Source organism: Bos indicus x Bos taurus, chromosome 29, assembly GCF_003369695.1.
Source record: "Bos indicus x Bos taurus breed Angus x Brahman F1 hybrid chromosome 29, Bos_hybrid_MaternalHap_v2.0, whole genome shotgun sequence".
Taxonomy (NCBI): Eukaryota; Metazoa; Chordata; class Mammalia; order Artiodactyla; family Bovidae; genus Bos; species Bos indicus x Bos taurus.
Genome location: NC_040104.1, coordinates 18,653,606 through 18,670,697, shown reverse-complemented (window position 1 = coordinate 18,670,697; position 17,092 = coordinate 18,653,606). Strand labels below are relative to the sequence as shown.

Here is a 17,092-nt window from a genome sequence, read left to right as displayed (position 1 = left end):
AACGATTACACATTCTAATGTATGGTACCAAAATGCCACGCTTACCTTTTGAAGGTCATGTTTTACAGACAGCATGGGTATTTTTGACATGTTTTGCTTATGAGGAAGAATAAAAATATCTGCACTGTCAGAACAAATGGAAATCACTGCTAAGAAGAGAAGGCACTAAAAGATGTAGATTTTTGATGGGATAAGAAGTTCATGACTGACATGCCAATCATGTACTCTAGATAACAAAGAAATGCTTTCTAATCACCTGTTAATGGTTCATCATAAAAGCACTGGATATTTTCATGTAAAAATTAACTCACTCAGTAAAAGCATTTTTACGAAATATGGCATGAAACACGGATTCAGAGCTTCCCACTTCCTCAAAGGAACCAAGATGACATATAATAAAACATGTATAAACAGTATATAACTTAGAACATATATATACAAGCTAAGTTCAATTTCTAATCTCATGTTCTCTCACCTACAAATAAACTTAACTCTGAAAGGTTTGCCCTTAAAGTCACATCAAGACTAGGAACTTAGTATTTCCCATATGAAATAGCCATTTTCCAGATTATTTAATTTTTAACTTCAGGTACATGAATAACACTTTTTTGGAAAAAAACATGTAAATTCCTTATCTTACTCTCTGTCAAAGGAAACTGAAAAGTTTGTACATAAGAAAGGTTTCCTCAAAAACACTTACTTTACAATGACTAATTCAAAGACAGGCAAGAAGGCTCAATGAACAAAGAATAAATCAAGGAACTGCTTACTTGATGGAGGAAATAATCGATGATATAAGTGACATATTTGAAATCTCATTAAGAGCAAGTCACACTAATAAGCCTCAAAAAAGTTCTAACACTTAGAGTTAAGAAAGAGCACACTTCTAAAACATACACACATCCTACTGTTATACCACATTGGAACTTAAAGTCTTGGTTAGAAAAATGAGCATCTGAGGCAAACACTATTTGATCTGTTCTCTTAATTGTAATATGCAAGCAGTAGCCGAACCATTTAATCTCATCATTGATAAAGGATATGTTTCCTTTACAAGAAAATTTACAAGAATTTTCAAGTTTGTAAAATAAATATCTATTTAATGGACTCTATTGATTGTTTCAACTCTGAGCACATGCAGAAATGCCAATGTGACTGGAAGAAAGAATAAAATAAAATACCTGTGTTACCACAGTCCATGTTATTTGTTCATATTTATTCATTTATTTATTCAATGTTATTCACTTATCTTTAATTCCTATTAAATTTTATGTGAAATGGAGAACCACCCACAAAATTACCTGACAAGCAATGTGCACGAGGTAGACCAGCTCTTTAGATTCACAGCCATTTTTTGTTACTTCATTCTGTTCTTCTGAAAGTGAAAGCTAGAGGGAAAGAAAGTCACGGTTAACAAGCAAGAATATAATCAGCATTCAGTAATATTTGGGCCCTCACATCAATTTAATGTAAGATATGCCTTATATTAGAACTTTATTGCTTAAAGCAGATAGATAAAATGAAGAAGTCAGGATTTTAAAAAAAATGTTTCTACTTGAAAAAGAATAGCTACATGAATATGCAAAGCAGAATCATTTTGCTGTATGCCTAAAGCTAATGTAAGATGTAAATCAACTATACTCTAATATAAAACACAACCTAAAAAAAATAAAAATGTTCCTAACAATTGTCTTTGTGGCACATATCTACACTAGCACAACTACAGAACAGCAGTAAAAAATAAAACAGTACCTTCATTCTATAGCAGGCTTTCATGTCCTTGATGTATAGCACAAATATGAAAGGAAGTTCAAGTGGGCCCCAAAAGACAGTGTGACCAGAGGTCTCAGAGAGCAAAGGGTGCATTACAGGGACTGCACACGGGCTGCTCAGGGGACAGGCTGGGCCTGCAGACATGTTCTATTTCAGACTCACCATGTAGGTCTGCACACTGGATTTTATTTTATTTTTATTTGACCACAGCTAGCATTTAGAAACTGAATGATTTCACATGAAAAAATACAAATCTCTGGCTCCTGTTGGAAAATCTGAACCTCTGAACTACTGGACCCACATTCTCACATGGGCAACAACTGGCTGGGGCTGCGAAGTGACCGTCCCTTTGAACGAGGCCTGTATTCTCCCCGAGTCTTTGTCACAGAAGCAATTACTGATTTATTTTCCATCGACATCTAGGTGGAATGTTAATTATCATTCATCTTGCTACTTGCTTTGTTATTTTTTCACACCGTACTCACTTCACTTATTCACTCACACATCTGTTCCATCTAGAGATGTGAATTTGCAAACTCAGCTCCAGATACAGATACAGATACAAACTCTATACAGATACAGACAACCCTGAGTTCAAAAGTGCCACTAACTGGTTATATAATGTTGACCTACCTACCTAATCTCGCGTCTGGAAAATGGGAATGATATAATAACACCCATTCTCAAGTCTGTGCATATTAAATGAGATAATACATTTAAAGTGTTCACCAAGGTGCATGGCACTCAGTAAGCACTTAGCAATCATTACCTATCATTAGAGTTAATATTATAAGAAAATAAAGTTGACAAGAATATATTCTCTACTTTTGAAAGGAGTATCATTGAAAGTATTTAAAAAAAAAAAAAAAACCAACCTCCTAGTATTAAGTAGGAGAAATCTGGAAGATAACAATCATTCTCACACTAGCCCAAACTAGCCAGATTAACTACAAAATGAGTTCCTTAAAAATTGAAAAGAAACCTACCCAAGCTAAGGTGCAAACAGTGATGAAAAGACTTTCCTGAGATAGAAGAGATTCCTATGGATGTGCCTGGATGCCCGGCAAGGATGCTGGAGGATAAGGAACCTGCCTTAGACAGGGTAGGGAGAAACCCACCAAACCTCAGATGACTGCCTGTGGACTGGAGTGAGGAACTAAAATTCCAAAGAGCACTGTGCAGCACACAGTCAGACCTAGGCACTCAGCAACTGACTCCCACAGGTGTTCAGGTATCAACAAGTAGATCAACACACCAAAGGTGGGGCCAGGGGGAGAGAGCAGGAGAACTGAGAGAGATGAACCCGTGTGTGATGTGTGCAGAGCCTCCCCAAGCACAAGACAGCTGAGCACTGGAGATGAAGAGAGGGCAGGAAAGCTGAGGCCCGCGGAACATTTAACAAGTAGAGATGGGAGGGGCAGAGAAAAGCTGAGAGAAACCCCACTGGGGCAATGCTGCATGTAAGAGTATAAGGCAGCTACACACTAGAATGAGGGCAAGGGGAGCCAGAGAAAGCTGGAGAGCAAAGAGAACTAGCAACCAGAGGGGCTGCTCTCCCTCAGTTCAGAAAAACTGCTGGCTTAACAGTAGAGCACAAACAGACCTCAACAATTTTCAATTTTCCCTGCTAAAGAAAAACAAAACAAAAAAAACCTCCTGAACTCAGAATACTTAGAAGTAATGACAAACAAAAGCAAAGTAAAGTTGCCAAAGGCCAGGTCTATAGCAGGCTTCCCAGGCGGCTCAGTGGTAAAGAACCCACCTGCCAATGCAGGAGATGCAGGAGACTCAGGTTCGATCCCTGCATTGGGAAGATCCCCTGGAGGAGAAAATGCCAACCCACTCCAGTAATATTGCCCGGGAAATCCCATGGACACAGAAGCATGGCAGGCTTCAATCCGCGGGGTCACAAAGCGTTGGACACAACTGAATGACTGAACACAACATCACCACAAGGTCTATATCAACCACAGATCAGCTTGATTCTGCTCACTTCAAACATGACTAACACAATCTAATACAACAATCTAACAGAATGGAAGAAGGGATAAGCCCATTCCTGGAGGTAAAAATTATTGATTTTAGTCTCTACTGTCTCTTATATAACATATTTGGCATTAAAAAATTACAAAATATACATGGAAGCAGGGAATTGTGATCCATGGTCAACAGAGGAAATAAGCTAAGGGACAGACACAGAAATGCCCCAGATATTGAAATAATAAAAAGAATTTAAATTAATTATGGTAGAAATTCTAAAATTTAGTTTGAAAAGATACTCTGTAAGAAAGTAAGAATATACAGAATTCTAGCAGAGACTGATCTGCAAATATATTCAAAAGAAAATGCTACAAATAAAAACTATGATATCAGATATTAATAGCACACTGAATACAGTAGATGCAAGAATTATTGAACTTGGAAACAGATCAACAGAATGTATCCAAGCTGAGACAGAGAGGAAAAAAAGAATGATCACTCAATCAATAACAGTACACTTGAGATCTCAGAGACAAGCAACATGTACAACCAGTGTGCCAGAAGGAAACGGGATTTGAATGGGGGAGAGAAGTATCTGCTGAGGCAAAAGACTAGAACTTTCTAAAACTGGTAAATGATATCAACTAACAAATTCAAGAAACAGTGAACCTCAAGTAGGATCAATTTCAAAAGTCACAAAAAGGCATATCATAATCACACTTTTGAACAACGAAATAAAGACAAGAATCTTGAAAGCAGACAAAAAAAAAAACCCAAGAAAACATATAACTTTAAGGGGAAAATAAATAAATGACAGGGGAATTCTCACCAGAAGTAAGAGAGCCCAGAAAACAAACAGAAACAACTTTAAGTGCTGGAAGAAAAAGACTGCCAATTCTGTATCCCATAAAAACAAGCTTTAGCGATTTTAGGAATATAAACACATTTACAAATGACAACAGCTGAGAGACTCTGTCTCTAACAGATTAGTGCAACAATAAAAGCTAATAGAACTTCCTCAGACTGACGGGAAATAGCACCACATAAAAACCCAGAACTTCAGAAGGGGATAAGCAACACCAGAAAGGGTAAATATGTAAGTAAACATACAACACCTAAATTCTCGACAGTAACAGACAGCAGAAGTTTGACACTAACTTAACAGTTTTGAGAAAAGAAAATAAATGAACCTAAGTTTTATTCAAACCTAAATATACAAGAGGGGGAAAAAAAGCATTTTCTGATGAATAAAAGCAATTAATTCCCATCAATACATCTTCAACAGACTTCTAAAATGTATCCTTAAAGATGAAAAGGCATTCCAGGATAAAGAATAAGGTAAAAAGCAGAAATACTGAGCAAAGAATTCAGCAAATAAGTATTGCATCAAAACAAATCTTAACGTGTAACAAAAATGGTGATTAATTATAAGAGATAAAGAGATGCAACTATAAATCCTAAACAACACAACCATGGAAGACAAGAAAGAGTAATTCTGCTTAAATCATTCTATCTGGTACTGCTTGAGAGAAGAGTAAAGAGATTGATAAAACTTTAGACTAAAAATTAGGTGTTCAAGTTAAATTTTAAATGATAACCACTAAAAGGACAGAAAAACCCTCTTCAGCTTTCAAACAACAGAGAGGTAAAAAATTTTAAATGTCAATACCTGTAACAGAATTATGAATAGAAGCAAAATCAACCTTCCTAAGCAAAACAGAAGCAGGAGGAAGGAAGAAGATAGAAGGAGAGAGCAGATTTCCAGATTGAGGCAAGGAGATGGGGGAAAAGCAAAACAGGATAGTCAAATGGCAGCAACAAAACGGTGCGGTGGGCAGCTACAAACGCCAGGCCCTTCACAGAAACATGAAAAATCAAGGGAAAACTCTTGTCAGAGTGAGAACCAGCTTTCTCACCACTCTAGAAACAGCAGAAACTCATGAATCTGTTCAGGGTGAGACACACGCACACCAAAGACACACGAAGATCCTGAGCTTTAACCTCTACTTCATTTTTAGCTAAGGTGGAGGTATGAGCAGCTTGGTTAAATGCTGAATGGACACTCAACACAAAGGAAATGTGCAAAGACTGGAGAAGTAGATTTCTGTTTGTTTTACTTTTTATTTTTAGCTCCTGGCATTCAAGGAATTCCCTGACAAAACCCTTCTGGAGCCTGTGCTCCCTGCAGTGGAAGTGCAAAGTCCTAACCACTGGACTTCCAAGGAAGTCCCAATTTTGTAGATTTTAAATAAACGATATAAGACACACCCAAAGAGCTTAAAGAAACTACAAAGAACTAAAGGAAAGGCGGGAAACAATGTATGAAAAAAATGAGCATATCAATGAAAAGAAAGAAAAAAAAAGGGAGCCAAACACAGATTTGGGGGATGACAAAATCACTACCTAAAATGAAAACCTCACTAAAAGAGAGCAACAGCAGATTTGGGCAGGGAGAAGAATCAGCTTACTTAAAGAACGGGTAAATAAAAATATACAGTCCAGGGAACTCCCTTGTGGCTCCAGTGGTTAGGACTCCACACTTTCATTGTCGAGGGCCCTACTGCAATCCCTGGTTAGGGAACAAAGATTCTGCAAGTCACTCAGCGTGGTCACACACACCCACACACACACAGATATACAGTCCAAAGAAGAGAAAGAAAAAAAGGGTGAAGGAAAACGAAAAGTACCTAAGGGACCTGTAGGACATCATAAAGAATACCAAAACAATACATTATCGGAATTCCAGAAGGAAAAAGCCATAAGGAGATTCTCTGAGGAGTGATATTAGGAAGACGGACGAATAGGAGAACACTGACTTTAGACCCCTTCACAAAAATAGGTATTAGCAACTATCCGTCCAAGTTTTTATAGTTATCACAATGGGATACAACAAACCAAGTGAAAGATGAGTCAAAATGGGGGTAAAATATTTATAATACACATGGACAGATTTTTAAAAATAGAATATATAATGAAAAAAATGAAATGGGTGTTTACCTACCCTAGTATCTTGAAAAGTATCTGGAATTTAAGTGGGGATCAATAACTATCTGATGAATGGTTGAATAAGCAGACACGGTCTCACTGGAATACAACACTTATTTTCAAAACTGAATTCATTCTCTTTGCCTGTATAGTCTCTTCTTCCTCTTGAATTCCCAAAGTGAGTAACATAACTACTCCCCCAGCTGACCACCCTAATTACCCTAGAGCCCTCTATCACCTCCTCCTCTGCACACGTCCTTTCTTTTCATATTCCCAGGGTCAAGATCTAACCTACACCTGTAATTCATTATTCTCTCCTATCTCCCAAAACTTGCCTCTCAACCCTGCTCCTGCTCCCACTCTCCACTGCTGCTTCCCTAGTTCTGGGCCTCCCTGCATCTGATCCAGACAAACAGACTAGATGAATAAGCAGAGCGGTCTTCTAACTGATTTCTTTCCACTTCTTACTACACACTGCTCATGGTACCTTCTTCTCAAAATTCCTCAATACTTTGTCAGTCCCTACTAAGAAACTACTTTAAAGCCAAAATCCAAACACCTTAGATGAGCCTTGAAGGATGGCATTTCTCCAGATTACTTTCTAAACCTTGTTTTTCCACCATCATTCTAACCCGTCCATCCCCTTTCCTTCCAGAGACCTTGGTCTGTGGTATTTCTCCTGGTCTAAATGCTCTTCACTTCTATCTGTGCGTATCCAAAACCTGTTCAGTCTTCATCAAAGCCTTCCTTGAATGCCACAGGAAATAACCTCTCCTGCCTTTGAATCCCTATAAGAACTCCAACAATCTTACTACTTTTATTGGTATATTGCTTACTTCCCCTGAGGAAAGACTCTCTTATCTACTTCGTCAGTGACACTCAGAGTACCTGCCACAGACAAGGCATTCAGTAAAATCATCCTGAATGAACTGTTTGTAGTCATTAAGACTTCCGCTACACAAGTCTGAACACCAGGATGTTTTACACAGTACACGAAGCACATATACCTGGAGTATACACACCATGAAAGATGAGGCTACATTTACCTATAGAAACTTATGGCAGGAACATAATGATTTATTTTTACTTCCTTTGATTTAATCTCAATCCTTTGCCTATATCTCAATCCTTTGCCTATAAGAAAAAGAACACAGAATTTTCAAGTCCCATCTTCTGGATTTCTTACAAATCTATTTTTGGAGTTATTTTTCCTATATTCACTTTTCTATAACCATGGAAACCAAGCTGAAATTAGTGTTGTTAGGATCTTTAAAAATACAACTCTATTCAGCAAGCCTTCAAATGTTCAAAAAGTCCTTTCTCTGCATGGAGAACGGAAATCAGCGTAAAGTTGTATAAAAATATATCACCCCACCCACATAAAAACCATTCATCAAAGTTTAATCAACAGATTGCAAATTGAGCAAAGAAAGAGTTCTTTTCTTTTTATTCATCTTTTATAATGCTATTATGGCTGCAGTTTCACTACGACATACCTGTGCAGTTTGTAAACCGTTTTCCTCACCTCCATAGACTGTAGTAGACATGTAAACGTGAAAAATCATTTCTATCACATGTGGTCTGCTCACATCTATGATCAACATCCTAATATTCAACACTGAAAATACATCTTCAAAACTACTGAGTTGAGAACACCAAGTGGAAGAGTAAGTCTTTATTTGAGATGTAACTCTATATTACTTGTTAGGTGGGTAATAAGTGAAGCAAGTTCTAATTTCAGAACATAAGGCTAAAATCAATGAGACAAAATTTCAATTCAAATTTCTTAGGAGAAAGCTAGAGAACTACATGCATCTTAATAAACTTAAGAGTCAATTTTTCCTTCCAGAACGGGAAAAGGACACTGTTTCCTCAGGGGAGTATCAGAAGAAGGAACTGGTGTGCTAATCCTTAAACACCAGAACCACCCTCAGCTGAACAAGAGCTTCCCAGCATGAAGAATAAATGGAAATAAGATTAAATGACAGAACAGCAGAATCACAGTTTCATCTAGTAGGTGCTCACTCCAGAATACACACTTGTTGGGAAACAAAGCTTCATGAGTATTTTCACATTTCTATATGGTCAGAACATTTTGAACAAAGAGACTTCAGCACTGAGGTTAAAGAAAGACTGAATGGGAATCCCGAATGCCAGAGCTCTGGAGAAAGTCTCCTCTCTTCCCAAGTCCAGATGTTTGTAAAAGAGACATCTTTGCTGCTTCTCCCAGAGAGGGTGCGTTAACTTTCCAGAGCGGAGTCCCTCCTTCCACCTCCAAAAAGGCAAAGGGACAGAAGTACCAGCTTTCCTACGGAAACCCCAAGTTTCAAAATGTCAGAATCTGCCTCTCGTGATACAAAAACCCAAGTCCACATGTGGTATACATCTGGTTCCCACTGCACCACCTCATGGGGAACTGAGGCAAAAAGAACCAACACGAGTTACACTGTGAGGTTATAAAAGGTCCGATTTCTGATGCAGAGACCTCACGTTCCTGTTACAGAGAGAGAGTAACCCTGACAAGCTGGCATGTTAGCCTCTAAGCAGAGAAACATCTCAGACTCTTCACAGTTTCAGACTCAACAATATGACTTTTGTAAGCATATTCAGTCCAACTCCTGGAAGTGAACTGCATGTGTGTAATGTGACTCCAACATATCTATATATCAACCAGTTTCACATACCTAACTTCTAAACTGGACAATCTCAAATGAGATACAGTTAAAATCCAGGACTTGGTTGATGGCAGCACTGATAACTCACTATGTCAACTCTTCATTTCAAATCTTCCCCTCAAATGACAAAGATTTCCAGGCATAACAGGAGGTATTACTATGGAATATGCAGAAAAGTAGGGTTGAAATTTATGTTTTGGTTTGAGGGAGAAGACTTTCTGGTAGGGATAGAAATAGTAAAATTATCACAGCCTTTGTTTCAAATGGTTACATACAAATAATATAAACTTCTAAATAAGATAAATTTTAACTGGAAACATCTACAAGCTAATCTTGAAATTGAAAGTAGTATTAAGAAGATGGGGAAATAAGCATTTCACTGATTTACTTCATTTTTATCAATGTCTGAAAGTCTCACAGATAGGTACCAAAACTTCTTGCTGGTACATGTTTCTATAAACGTCAATGGCTAAATTTAGAAGAATTCTTAACCAGGAAGAAAACTCAATCTGTTTCCAAAATAGTCTACTGAAACTGTTAAATATTAGATCAGTATACCATAAAGAAAGCTGAGCACTGAAGAACTGATGCTTTTGAATTGTGGTGTTGGAGAAGACTCTTCAGAGTCCCTTGGGACTGCAAGGAGATCCAACCAGTCCATCCTAAAGGAAATCAGCCTTGAATGTTAACTGGAAGGACTGATGCTGAAGCTGAAGCTCCAATCTTTTGGCCACCTAATGCAAAGAACTGACTCTTTGGAAAAGACCCTGATGCTGGGAAAAACCAAAGGCAGAAGGAGAAAGGGCCGACAGAGGATGAGATGGTTGGATGGCATCACCAACTCAATGGACACGAGTTTAAGCAAGTTCCGGGAGATGGTGATGGACAGGGAAGCTTGGAGTGCTGCACTCCATGGGGTCACAAAGAGGCAGACACAAGTGAGCGACTGAGCTGATACTGAAATACTGAAACTGAAAATGTGGAATCCATATATATGATCCTCAATGTTACTATTCTATAGGGTAAAATACAATGATGTGTTTTCTCTGGTTTCCTTTATTTTTAAACCATAAACCTTATAAATACATTACAATTTCAATATTCTAACCTATAGGTTTAATTTTATCTGAAAATGGAGCTAAATTTTTAAATCAACTAAAATTATAGAAAATGCATCTGTTATTATGTAAGGCTAGTTTTTATATTAAAAGAAATATCACATCTAAATAAACTGATTACTAGATCACCAAGAATATAATCAGTACAGTCTTTCTTGTGAGGGGTAGTTTATCACAAAATTCCTTATAGTTGCAACGCTTCCTATTTGCAAAGATTTTCTTTATCCACTGCCTCAATCCTGATACCACTACCCTCAGGTCATCAGGAAAGTATTTCTTTCTACATTTCATAGATTATGGCCTGATTCACCAAAGTTCATTCCTTACAACATTTGCCATTCTCCAAAGTTCTTTAACCTTTATTAATTTCACCTCACTTAACTATCACAGTACTCTGATATTTTTGAAAATGTGTTTATCACTATTTCACAAAAAGGAAACCGGCCCAGAGAAGTTAAAGAACTTACTTAACAGCACACAGGGTACACCGCACTATTAACAATCACACTTTTTTACCTTCAAATACACTGAAGGTGTCGGCTATTTCAAAATTCTGGTTCATTCCTGCTTAAGACAGTAGTTTTGTCAGTGTATCCTTTTCTAGTATTTTCACAAAAGAATGTTCAGAATAGCTCTACAGCCTTGATTCAAACACAGACCCCCACCACTTAGCAGCTGTGACCTTAGGTAAGTTCTTACACTCCTTCTACCTCTGGTTCCTCAACTGAAACTGTTCTGAAGAGTCAATAACATTACAGTGCTACAGTGCTGTTACGGGACTGACTGCAGAAACAACATACAAAAGTACTTAGTATAACTTAGTACACTTAGTATCACATCTGGTTCACAGAAAGCATTCAATAAATACTGGCTAGTATTTTTTTATTATAATCCCAATTATTTCATTTAAAATAAAAATTCAGGGCTTTTTTGTTTATATTTTATATTTTTACTTCTCAACATTTCTACAGTTGGATCAAACTCTATGACCTTTCCCCACATTCTCAGTATCAAGGCAAGAACATGTCTGCTGATACAAATGAGTCTGCTGACAGAAAGTGTTAACTGAAAAAAAAATGCACAACCTAATTTTAAGAATGACACCACAGTAGCATTTCTGAATCCCATGCATAGCAGCTTTAGCAGAGAACCCTCAGGAGACAAGTATTAAATTCATACTTTTTCTGTGCTGTATTTCAGTCAAAATCTGAGCTCTTGCATTCGGGTTAATTTAACTTAATCCTTTATATGAAATCCAGTAAAAAGAAACATTAATTTACAGGTTCACAATTTCATGCGCAGAGGTGCCTGGCAGGTTGCAGTCTATGGGGTCACAAAGACACAAGACAGGACAGAGTGACTAACACTTTCAGATAACTGAATGCTGCTAAGTCGCTTCAGTCGTGTCTGACTCTGTGCGAGCCCATAGACGGCAGTCCACCAGGCTCCTCCGTCTATGGGATTTTCCAGGCAAGAGTGCTCGAGTGGGGTGCCATCGCCTTCTCCAGATAACTGAATAAGAGAATGAAAACCACACATATCCTGTACACTAGATGGCGCTGTCACACCAAGCACAGCAGAGCCTAATGCCTCAACAGCCTAAAGCTGAATAAACTGTATCTACACGTGGCAAGAGATGCTTTTCCTTCTTACTGAAAAACAGCTTGTGAATGTGAATAAATCTTTTTTGTTTTTTGGACAAAGGACTTGATCCACAAAGAGAAGTGCAATAAAGATAATAAATTTACAGAATTTAAAATGACATGCAGTTTTAATTAATAAATAATAAGCTCTTTCTGGGAGAAGGCAATGGCACCCCACTCCAGTACTTTTGCCTAGAAAATCCCATGGACGGAGGAGCCTGGCAGGCTGCAGTCCATGGGGTCGCTAGAGTTGGACATGACTGAGCAACGTCACTTTCACTTTTCACTTTCATGCATTGGAGAAGGAACTGGCAACCCACTCCAGTGTTCTTGCCTGGAGAATCCCAGGGACGGTGGAGCCTGGTGGGTTGCCGTCTACGGGGTCACACAGAGTTGGACACGGCTGAGGCGACTTAGCAGCAGCAGCAGTAGCAGCAAGCTCTTTCTAGTAAGTATTGTTTATCTTGTTTTTTCTGGTTTCAATTTCTCTAAACGAAATTTAAAACTTAAATGTCGAATTCTGTAGAATTTTCTCTCAGGGAGAAAAATGTCCAAACTCAAATGCACTTATTAAAAAACAGTGGCCAAAAACAAATGAAGTATCAAGAATATCTATAAAATTTTATTTATCTAAGGAAAAAAGTTTGCTTAGGATTTAAGTTAATCAATAATAGGGAGAGATAAATGAAGGGAGGGAGAAGACAAAAAGTCTCAAGTTGATGAATAAAATTCCAAGTTGGTTTCTTGATAAGACCAAGCGTTAAGAATATCTGTACACAATAACTTACACCCGCAAATATGAAGACCTACATTAAATGGACCCTTTTCTATGAAAATATAGAAGATAAAAACCGACCTAAGGAGACACTGATTAGACCTAAAAAGAAACCAATCAACAAAACCAGACCAATAATCTAGACTAGACCAATAATCAAATTATATCGATAAGCTGAAATGGTACAGATTAAGCCTCCTGGAAACCAAAGAGGAAAATTCTAAATTTTCAATGAACAGGTAATTCCCATGTCTACAAATTATCTCAAGACATTTATTTTTAAAAGGTCATGGGGCGGTGAAGTTCTCTAACTCAGGTTAGTGAACAAGTACAATATACAGACTAACATCATTAATGAACACAGATATAAAAATCATAAAATCCTGACTGAGTAAAAAAGGGAATTTATTTTTAAAATATACAGCCTGGAAGTAGGGTTGTGTTCCAGGAATACAGATGTTTCAGCAACCTATTTCTGTGACTAGAGTAATGATTCTAATTTTTAAAAACAGCTTCTTCCTGCTCCATGTGAAAGTGGACTAAACTAAGAACATGACGTGGTACAGCCTCTTCTGCCTGTGTCACTACATCCTTTTGCTTCTTCACTCTGTCACATCCCCAGCTCATTTAAGACAGAGCTCACAGTGCATCTCAGCTAGAGGGAACATTAGCTGTCATCTAGTTATTCTAGAGTATCCAGGAACCGTACTTCCTTTTCAGAATTAAGGTAAACAAGACCAAGCATAACTAATAATCTCCACTGAGGGCAAGACTGTATGGCACAATGAGTGCTACACCCATTCCACCCCACACCAGTATCCTTTTACTCCTCAACAGGACAATGCCATCTTACACCACATATTACAACTGAAGACAGTGAACTGATTCTTGAACTGGAAAGCCAGAGATAGGCTAAAGTGAAAGTCGCTCAGTTGTGTCAGACTCCTTGCGATCCCAAGGACTTCACAGTCCATGGAATTCTCCAGGCCAGAGTACTGGAGTGGGTAGCCCTTTCCCCTCTCCTGGGGATATTCCCAACCCAAGGATCGAACCCAAGTCTCCCATACTGCAGGCGGATTCTTTACCGGCTGAGCCACAAGGGTAGCCGGAGAATACTGGAGTGGGTAGCCTATCCCTTTTCCAGAGAATCATCTGACCCAGGAATCAAACCGGGGTCTCCTGCATTGCAGGCGGATTCTTTACCAACTGAGCTATGAGGTAAGCCCTAAGGTCTGCTAGAATTGAGCTGAAACAGGATTTGAGCATAGCCGTGCAATCTAAAGCATTTGTTGTTGTTCAGTCACTTAGTCATGTCCAACTCTCTGCAACCCCATGGACTGCAGCATGCCAGACTTCCCTGTCCTTCACCATCTCCCGGAGTTTGTTCAAACTCATGTCCATTGAGTCGATTATGCCATCTAAGCATCTCATCCTCTGTCGTCCCTTTCTCCTCCTGCCCTCAATCTTTCCCAGCATCAGGGCCTTTTCCAATGAGTCAGCTCCTCACATCTGGTGCCCAAAGTACTGGAGCTTAAGTTTTAGCATCAGTCCTTCCAATGAATATTCAGGACTGATTTCCTTTAGGACTGACTGGTTTGATCTCCCTGCTGTCCAAGGGACTCTCAAGAGTCTTCTCCAACACCATAGTTTGAAAGCATCAATTTTTCAGCGCTCAGCCTTGTTTATGATCCAATGATATTACTGGTCCAAATTAATCTTTACATCTAAATTATTTTATAAGCAATTGTGTCTTTCCATCTAAATAAAGTTGAGAATCAGAATTTATAACATATAGGATTAAGAATAATTATTTTCATTTTATAAATCAAAGCCTTAAAGTTAAATACTATCGGATTTTAAATATTTAGGGGACAGTGATATTTTCTAGTATACAACAGCCTATTGCAACTACAAATTCTCACTATCTGAGGAAGAAAAAGAGATACTAATATGAAAATAAGAAATCTGTAAGTTTAAAAGAAATTGAACAAATCAGAATTTTTAAAAAAAGGTATGCAACTGCAGAATGTCCTACCATTGGGACATATTAATAGACAACAACTGAGTCAGTCATCTGACAGGATGAATATTTGTTAGGATAAACCAGAGGTGCCAAGTCCAAGGTTCCTCACCTCTTCCAGACTCATTTTACTAAGTTTTCCCACTTACTTTCTCCTCAGAACATACTGTCAATCCCATGTTAAAAGTAAGTAAGGACTCTGAGAAGGAGGATTCTGGGAAGATGGTGGAGTAGGAAGCACCAGGACTTTCCCAGATTCTGGCAGAATCTGATATAATTATTCTGTAACTCTGGAGTCCACTGGAGGCTTGGGACTTCCAGGGGAAGGCTTGGAGGATAAACTGTGGTGAATCGTGGTCCATCTACCTCTCAGCACAGCAGCAGCTGCCCAGTACATGCCTCATACACTCAAGGAGCAGCCTGCATGCAGCTTGTGAGAACCAGGGTGCAGAAGGACCCCATCCCACAAAAGAGAAGGATCCATGCTCTGAAAACTGCTGCTCCAGAGAGCAGAGGTGCCAACAGGCAGATAGTCACTGTTATTATACCCCCATATTGTTGGAAAACCCTCCCCCACTGCCTGAAGCCACTTCCACAGAATTTTAAAGGCCAGTGCTCCTTTCCCTTCTTAATTTTTCTTTTCCCCTTTTGGGGAGCCAGACACAGACTAGGACATTCTAAAGCGATTGCATATGTGGGGGAAATCAGGAAGTGACCACACACAGGTCCATGGGGAAGTGAAGACTCAGGAAATACCTGAGGAGACCTTAAGTTTAAACATCAGGCTAGTCCTTGGCACACAGTGACCAACAAGTTTTAAAAAATAATAATAAACAAAAACAGAGAACCTTAGGGAAAAGGGAAAATCAGATTTCCAGAGTTGCCACGTTACTACTTGCATGTGACTCAGTTCAGTTCAGTAACTCAGTCACTTTGCAACCCCATGGACTGCAGCACGCCAGGCCTTCCTGTCCATCACCAACTCCTAGAGCTTACTCAAACTCATGTCCATTGAGTCAGTGTTGCCATCCAACCATCTCATCATCTGTCATCCCCTTCTCCTCCTGCCTTCAATCTTTCCCAGCATCAGGATCTTTTCAAATGAGTCAGTTCTTCACATCAGGTGGCCAAAATACTGGAGTTTCAGCTTCATCATCAGTCCTTCCAATGAATATTCAGGACTGACTTCCTTTAGGATAGACTGGTTGGTATGTGACTAGCTGCTTCTTTCTTGCTACTTTTAAGATTCAAATGTCCAAATCAACAAAAAACCACAAGGTACACAAAGAAACAGAAACTATGGCTAGTTCAAAGCAAAAAAATAAATCAACAGAAACAATCTGCAAAAATAAAGATAGTGGATCTATTAGGAAAAGACTTTATGCCAATCGCCTTAAAGATGCTCTCCAAAACCAAAGGACAATGTGGGAAAAGTAAAGAAAATGACATATGAACAAAATGGAAATATCAACAAAATGGAAATACCTACAAAAAGAAGTTTCTAAAAAGAAATTCTATACCTGAAAGCACAATAACCAGTGAATATTTCACAAAAGAGACTTAAGTGCAAATGTGAGTAACTAGAGAAAGAAAGAATCAGTAAACCTGAAGATAAGGTTTGCTCAATGGAAATTTCTGATTCTGAGGCACAGGGGGAAAAAAAGGGTGAAGAAAAGTGAATAGAGCCTAAGGGACTTGTGGGAGTCTCAGAATGAAACAGACAAAGGGTAGACAGAATATTTGAATACTCGCTGAATACTTACCAAACTTTACTGATGATACAAATATAAATAGCCAAGAATCCCAACAAACTCCAAGTAAGATGAACTTCAAGAAACCCATACAAGACATATTATAACCAAACTTCCAAAAGCCAAATACAATGAGAGAGTCTTAAAAGTCGCAAGCGAGAAGCAACTAGTCACATATGAGGAATCTTCAATGAGGTTACTAGATTTCTTATCAAAAACTTTGGAGGCCAGAAGGCAGTGGGCCAACAAATTCAAATTTCTGAAAGAATAAAATTGTCAACCAAGAATACTATAACCAGCAAAGCACCCATCAAAAGTGAGACATAAAATAAGACATTCCCAAATAAACAAAAGCTGAAGAAGTTCACTAAC

At 38.4% G+C, this 17,092-nt stretch overlaps 1 protein-coding gene across 4 annotated transcripts in view; it reads right to left on the bottom strand.

Annotated features, from left to right (window-relative positions):
- The window catches only part of ARHGAP32 (Rho GTPase activating protein 32), a 205,249-nt gene that overhangs the window by 84,889 nt on the left and 103,268 nt on the right, over window positions 1–17,092 (bottom strand). For all 4 annotated transcript variants that reach the window (XM_027532620.1, XM_027532623.1, XM_027532618.1 and 1 more), the window contains one exon: window positions 1,302–1,388. In XM_027532620.1, coding sequence (XP_027388421.1) covers window positions 1,302–1,388 — 87 coding nt within the window. The remainder of the gene's footprint in view (window positions 1–1,301; window positions 1,389–17,092) is intronic.